Genomic DNA, 7243 nt, shown 5'->3' on the forward strand with positions numbered 1-7243 from the left:
ACCCACTGCCGTGGAGTCCATTCTGACCCACAGCGCCCCTAGAGGACAGGGTGGAACTGCCCCACAGGGTCTCCAAGGCTGTCAATCTTCACAGAAGCCAACTGCCTCATCTTCTCCCATGGGGCAGCTGGTGGGTTTCAGTTAGCTGCCAAGCATTTAATCACTGCACCACCGGAGCTCCTGGATCTAGGAGGAAATTTCAGGCATTCCTTCAATTTTTATTTTCGGGGTCTTAGTCTTCGTCTTCTTTATGCCCTCCTTGAACCATGTTTAGCTGCTGGGTTTGGGCTCAGGGTGTGGTGGTGGCGTAGCTCCTGTCGGGTCTGGGTTTGGTGTGGAGCGGAATTGTGTCCAGCCTGACTTCCCTGACTCTGACGCCATCTGCTTTTCCAGGTACGGCCTCAAGGTGGACATCTGGGCCGCTGGCGTGATCACCTATATCCTGCTTTGTGGCTTCCCTCCATTCCGTGGGTATGGAAGCGACCCCTCGCTCAGCACCCACCAGACCCCTTCTCTGTTCCCAGAGCAATGCATTTGCCCTCATTGAACAAAGAGGTCCTCTGCAGGAAAAGAACGTAATGAGAAGATTGCCCGTCTCGGCTGATGCCGCGTCATGCACGCTAATGTATAACACATCCGTTAATCTCCCTCGTAGAGTTGAAAACACATTCCTTGTTAATTTATCAAAACCCTTCCATATTGAACTCTGTGGATTGCTTTAAACACGTGTTTTCCACGTTGATGAGGTGGGGGATGGAGACACAGATGCCCACGGAGTCGGGGTCTTAGGGCTCCTTCCTTTGTCTTCCTTGTCTGTTTGCACAGGAGTGGTGACGACCAGGAAGTACTGTTTGATCAGATTCTCATGGGTCAAGTGGACTTCCCTTCTCCGTACTGGGACAACGTGTCTGATTCCGCTAAGGTGAGTTTCCAGCCCCTTCCTCTTCCTCACATCCCACATGTCTTAGCGGGAAGACCAATTCCAAACCGTGGTGTGGAAAGGGGTGGCTGGCATGTTATGGGTCTGGGCTGTACACATTGTAGCTGTAATGACTGGTGTTGTTGGTCAGCAGGTCACCCATTCATGGCCACCCAGCCAACACCCATCATGTGCCCCCACCTCCCTGACCATCTCTCCCCCCACCCGCTGTCACTCCAGGGCCCCAGCTGCAGCCCCCGGGTTGTGTTCTACCTGCACCTGCTCTGAGCCCACCTCCCATTTCTGCCTGTTTTACACCTTCATTCCTCAGGCATTTCCTGGACGCCATCTTGTCACTGAAGCCTCCCTGACCACCCTGTTTAAAATCATAGCTCTTAAACCTGGCCAGGCCCTCCATACCCCCTGGGCGGCTTTAGTTTGCTCTAGAGGACTTTTGAGGAGCCCTGGTGACACATGGTTAAGTGTTTGCCTGCTAACTGAAGGTGGGTGGTTTGAACCTAGCCAGCGGCTCTGTAGGAGAAAGACCTGGTGAGATGATCCCAAAAGATGGCGGCCTAGGAGACCCTGTGGGCAGTTCCACTCTGTCCTCTAGGGGCGCTGTGGGTCAGAATGGACTCCACGGCAGTGGGTGTGGTTTGGGCTTTGCTTCTGTGAAGATTGACAGCCTAGGAGACCCTGTGGGCAGTTCCACTCTGTCCTCTAGGGGCGCTGTAGGTCAGAATGGACTCCACGGCAGTGGGTGTGGTTTGGGCTTTGCTTCTGTGAAGATTGACAGCCTTGGAGACCCTGTGGGCAGTTCCACTCTGTCCTCTAGGGGCGCTGTGGGTCAGAATGGACCCGAGGGCACAAAACAACATTGTACTTGTTCCTTGTGTCTGCCTGACACATCTAGCTACCGGTGTACATCTCTTTCATCTATGTGTCTGTGTCCATCTGATTTGTCTCATCTAGAGAAATACAGTCCTGGGTCATGCTGACGGCTAACTCGCTGACAGCTGATGCTAACAGCTGCTCCCTGAAGGGTTGGAGTTTCAAGTCCAAACAGGGGTTCCTCAGATGAAAGGCCTGGTGATCTTTTTTCCAGAAATCAGCCGTTGAAACCTTATGGTGTGCAAGTCTACTCTGACAGACATGAGGGCGCCACCAGTCAGAATTGGCTCCAGGGCCACTGGTTTACCCAGATCAGCACACAGCTGTAGCTCGGTGCCAAACCAAATCCACTGCCAGCGAGTGGATTCCGCCTCGTAGCGACCCCCATTGGGTTTCCAAGGCAGTCAGTCTTTACGGAAGTAGATTGCCCTGTCTCCCTTCCATGGAGTGGCTGGTGGGTTTGAACCGCCTGACCTTCCAGTTAGCAGTCAAGTGCCTTAAGACACTGCACCAGCCAAGCGAGGTTGTTGTGTTTGTTATGTGCCGTCAAGTCAGAGCCTACTCACAGCGACCCCTCCTTGGGTTTCTGAGGCAGTATCACTACGGAAGTAGATTGCCCAACCTTCCTTCCGAGGAGAGCCTGGTGGGTTTGAACCTCCAGCCTTCTGGTTAGCAGTCAAGTGCCTTAGACACTGCGCCACCCGAGCTAGGTAGGCAGGTCTTATTTAGCTGGTTTGTGTGTTCTGTTTGTAGAAGGCACATTCTATGAGGGTAAGGATTTGCATCTACTTTGTTCACTGCTGTGTCATTGGTACTCAGAAGAGCCCCCAGTCCATCCCTGGGGCTTGACGTGTATTAGACACATGAACAAATGGGTGAAAGAATGAATTAATCAGTCAGTGAAAGCAGAGAAAGCCTGAAGTGGGTTGAAATGATCCAGAAAGGAGTCATGGGTAAGCCGTGCATTAAGGTGAACCTTGAAGGATACAGGAGCCCTGGTGGCAGGGACGTTAAGCTCTCGGCTGTCATCCGAAAGGTCCACGGTTTGCACCCACCGGCGACTCTGCAGGAGAAAAAACCTGCTGTTCTGATCCTGTAAAACCTGTTGTTGTTGTTGTTGTGAGGTGTCCTCAAGTCGGCTGACTCACAGCCACCCCGTGTACAACAGAATGAAACACTGCCCGGTCCCACACCAGCCATACAGTCCCTGCTACACCTGAGCCCGTCATTGCAGCCGCTTTGTCCGTCCATCTCGTTGAGGGCCTTCCCCTTTATGGCTGACCCTCCACTTTACCAAGCATGACATCCTTCTCCAGGTGATGGTCCCTCTGACAACACAACCAAAGTAGGAGTAAAGGAGACGGCCTAGGAACCCTACTCTGTCCTGTAGGGTCATAGGAATTGGAGTCAACTCAGTGGCTGAGGGTCCTTAAAGGGTTGTTGTTGTTGTTACGTGCCGTCGAGTCAAACCCAACTCATAGCGACCCCTCCTTGGGTTTCCGAGGTAGTTATCACTACGGAAGTAGCTGGGACTTAAGGGCAGTGAGGAAGAAAACGCAGCTCTTGTGCCCCTCAACTAAAAGATGAACCTCTGAGAAAAGTGCAGGACACTAAACTGAGTAAAATAAGTCAATCACAGAAGGACAAATACCATATTAGTTCATTATTGTAAAAAGTCAAGGAAGGTTTTATACATGAAAGGAAACTTCTTTGTTGGTTATCGGGTGGGAAGGGAAGGGAGGGAATAGTGCAAAAATTTAAAAAAAATTAAAGAAAACTGTGAAAAATCTGTGAGCCATTCAGAGACTTTGGGGGAAAAAAGAAGCTAACTGTTTAACTGGTCTCTTAAATTACATCTATAAGACGGGCTTCAATTTTTTTTAAATTTCATGTTGAGAAATATTTATCTCTTGAACGTGCAATGTGTGCCTTCCTTTTGCTGTGTCCTGGGTATGAAGCTCCACTTTGAAAACTCGACCCTGTAGGCCTGGCCGCCTCTCATAGCAAACGATGCCCCAGTGGCCGGAGCCTTTTCCTTCTCCGTTAGCGTCCAGGTATCTGCCACTGAGCTCAGGGACATGTGGGAACTTAGGGAGGGTCTGGGTAAGCCACAGCGAGGGCAGGACAGGAGGTTGCACAGCTGACGACATAGTCTGGGCACGTGCTCACCGCTGGACAAGCTCTTCAGATGCCCCAACACCCAGAGCTGTCACTCCACAGCAGGGAGGCTTCATGTCATTGACCACAAAGGACATCCAGTCATTGCTATAGTAGGTCTGGGCCCACAGTGGAAAGTGAATGAAGAAAGCTCAGGTGGGGCCTCCACGTCGGTGGGTATGAGCCAGCTCCACCCCCAGGGGATGAGAACCTGTGCAGGTGGGGCGCTGGGTGAGGAGTAGTAACCCGGCGCCACCGTGACAACTAGAACAAGACATGAGTGGAAGGCTTGAAAGAATGCAAAGTTCTCTCTCCCAGTTCAGGAGGCCACAAGTCCAAAGTCAAGGTGGGTTTAGGGGAAGGTCCTTTGTCTCTTTCAGACTCTAGGACAAAAACCCGCTACCATCAAGTAGGGTCCAACTCACAGCGCCCCTAGAGGACAGAGTGGAACTGCACCACAGGGTCTCCAAGGCTGTCAGTCTTCACAGAAGCAAAGCCCAAACCACACCCACTGCCCTGGAGTCCATTCTAACCCACAGCGCCCCTAGAGGACAGAGTGGAACTGCACCACAGGGTCTCCAAGGCTGTCAGTCTTCACAGAAGCAAAGCCCAAACCACACCCACTGCCCTGGAGTCCATTCTAACCCACAGCGCCCCTAGAGGACAGAGTGGAACTGCCCCACAGGGTCTACAAGGCTTTGAATCTTGACAGAAACCAACTGCCCCATCTTTCTCCTCCAGAGTGACTGGTGGGTTGGAACTACTGACTTTTCTGTTAGCAGCCGAGTGCTTTAAGCACTGCACCACCAGAGCTTCTTTTTCTATTGTGTTGGAATGTCTAATCCAAAGTAGACAAATACGACAAATGCATCCTTAAGACCAAACTGCGATTTCATCATCCAAATCAGCCTTGTTCTCATGGGGACGCGTCCTGAATTGCAGAACTATTCAATAATTTACCGCTTAAAAATTCTAAGCATGTCATCGTGCAGTTATGAGTGGGAAAAAATTCCATTTTTCCTTTTAACTGCAAAGGCGAAGATCTAATTTAAAAAATAATTTTTAAATGTGATTTCTGTGATAAACTAATTTAGCTGTCTGTTTAAGGTTCAAACTCCCAGGCAAGGCAAAGAATGCTAGCTCTTCAATACACATAATTTCTTTTCTACTGAAAAGCTCGCTTTGTAAGAAATTGATTTTAATGTTAATTCATTTTTTTTTTTTTTTCTATCAATGCCGTGCTCACCTTTCCTTTAGCTTTTGAAGGTGTTATGCAGGAGCCCTAGGTAAGGGGAGTTGAGGTATTTGAGGAGGTTTGGCTCTTTGATTGTTTCCTGGGTGGAAACAGTGAAGTGCTCGACCCCTCGTGGCCAAGTTGGCAGCTCAGAGGTGCCTGGGAAGAAAGCCCTTGTGCCCTACTTTTTGGAAGTCACCCCTTGCACACCCTGTGACACACAGCTCTACTCTGGCAGGCGCGGGGTCACCGCGAGTCAGAATCACTCGCTGTGGTCGGGTCCTTGCAGTGAATGTATGTAAGGCCACAGAGGTGTGCAGTGCTTACAGCATTTGGCTGCGCACCGGAAGGTTGGTGGTTCCAGCCCGCCAGCCGGTCTGTGGGAGAAAGATGAGGCAGTCGGCTTCCAGGAAGATGCGCAGCCTTGGAAACCCTATGGGGTGGCTGTGACCCCGAATCTGCTGGTTGGCAGTGGGTTCGGTTTGGTTTTCTATGGCTTTACCAGCCGATGGCCACCACCACCATGTTTGAACAGGTGCTTTTGCAAACCGAAAGAGGACGTTTGCATTTTAAGACCCCCGATTTTTCACCTTAAAGTCAGCTAATGGGTATCCCGCTCTCCTTGCCAGGAACTCATCACCATGATGCTGTTGGTGGACGTGGACCAGCGGTTCTCAGCCCTGCAGGCCCTGGAACACCCCTGGGTGAACGTAAGTGCCTCCTGCCCTTCCCTGTAAACGCTCGCAATGTTCCTTCCTCAGCCTGTCGCCCGACTTGCTAATGACACCGTCCTTCTTGAAGGCTTGTGTTTTGAGTTGGTACCCCACCCCCTCAGATGTGCCTGGAATGGGACTCCGTCCAGGGCTGCAGGCTGCAGATAGGCACTGAGGTCCGCGCTTCTGCGGGCGCCTGCGCAGACGCACAGAGCTGCCCACGTGACCCGGTGGGCGGGGCCTCTAGCTGGGGGCGGTGCACGCGGCTGCAGGGGCGGCCACACGCACTCCCACCGTGGGGTCCAGGTTGGTGCAGCGAAGTTCGTAACAGAGCTGCCTTCTGGGTCAGCGCTGCTTCCTTCCCACCCTTCCTACGAACGTGCAGGGGACCGAGCCTGCATGCGCTCACTGTTTGCCGGGAGATGCCGCAGAAATGTACATTCAGATGCAGCAGGTCTGAGGTTCTGCTTCTAAACCCCTGAGAGGCGCCCAGGCTACCGTGGAGTCCAAGGCTGTAAGGTGGTTCCTTTAGCTGTGGTGGACTCGCCGTGGCAGTCAGTGTAGTGAGCCCTGCATCCGCACGACGGTCGGGGAAGGTTTGCTCTGGTGAACAGCGATTAGCAGACGAGAGCGAATACTTAGTGCACACCGGTGGGTCAGTGGTTGCAGGCTGAGGCTCCTTGCAGGACACCCGGGTTCCATTGCCAGCCATGGCCCCTCACGCTTAGTCAGCACCTGTGGGTGGGTGTTGCTTGATGCTGACCCACTTTCAGCACAGCTTCCAAACTCAGATGGGTAGGAAGAAAGGTCTGGTCACTTCTGAAATCAGTGAGTGTGAACCCCGTGGGTCCCGATGGTCAGATGTACATGGATCATGGGATGCGGGACCGAGCTGCCATTGGCTTCTGATGGGGTCCGTGTAACTCGGGGGCTGGCTGGATGGCAAGCAACAACAACGACATGTAGGAGGGCTGACCATCTGTCCAGTGCTATTTTAACTTCACACATCGGATCTACTTTAACTGATGGTATCCTTCCCAACTGTAGTGTAACCCAGGTGCTACTGTTCTGAGCAGTGCTGGGGGGCAGCAGGTAGTGTTTGGCTGTCAACAGAGAGGTCAGTTTGAATCTACCAGCTGCTCTGCAGAAGAAAGATGAAGCAGTTGGCTTCCTAAAGATGACAGCCTTGAAACCCTGTGGTGCAGTTCCACTCTGTCCTCTAGGGGCGCTGTGGGTCAGAATGGACTCCACGACAGTGGGTGTGGTTTGGGCTTTGCTTCTGTGAAGACTGACAGCCTTGGAGACCCTGTGGGGCAGTTCCACTCTGTC

The 7243-nt window shown here is 52.2% G+C and overlaps 1 protein-coding gene across 1 annotated transcript in view; it reads left to right on the top strand.

Moving 5' to 3' along the window:
• Window positions 1-7243, top strand: part of LOC103207648 (serine/threonine-protein kinase DCLK1) — an 83360-nt gene that overhangs the window by 44865 nt on the left and 31252 nt on the right. The window contains exons 9-11 of the mRNA XM_007953295.1: window positions 394-471; window positions 826-922; window positions 5831-5911. Of these exons, the coding sequence (XP_007951486.1) occupies window positions 394-471; window positions 826-922; window positions 5831-5911 (256 nt within the window). The remainder of the gene's footprint in view (window positions 1-393; window positions 472-825; window positions 923-5830; window positions 5912-7243) is intronic.

This window comes from Orycteropus afer, unplaced genomic scaffold, assembly GCF_000298275.1.
Source record: "Orycteropus afer afer isolate SDZICR_OR568_19922 unplaced genomic scaffold, OryAfe1.0 scaffold00384, whole genome shotgun sequence".
Lineage (NCBI taxonomy): Eukaryota > Metazoa > Chordata > Mammalia > Tubulidentata > Orycteropodidae > Orycteropus > Orycteropus afer.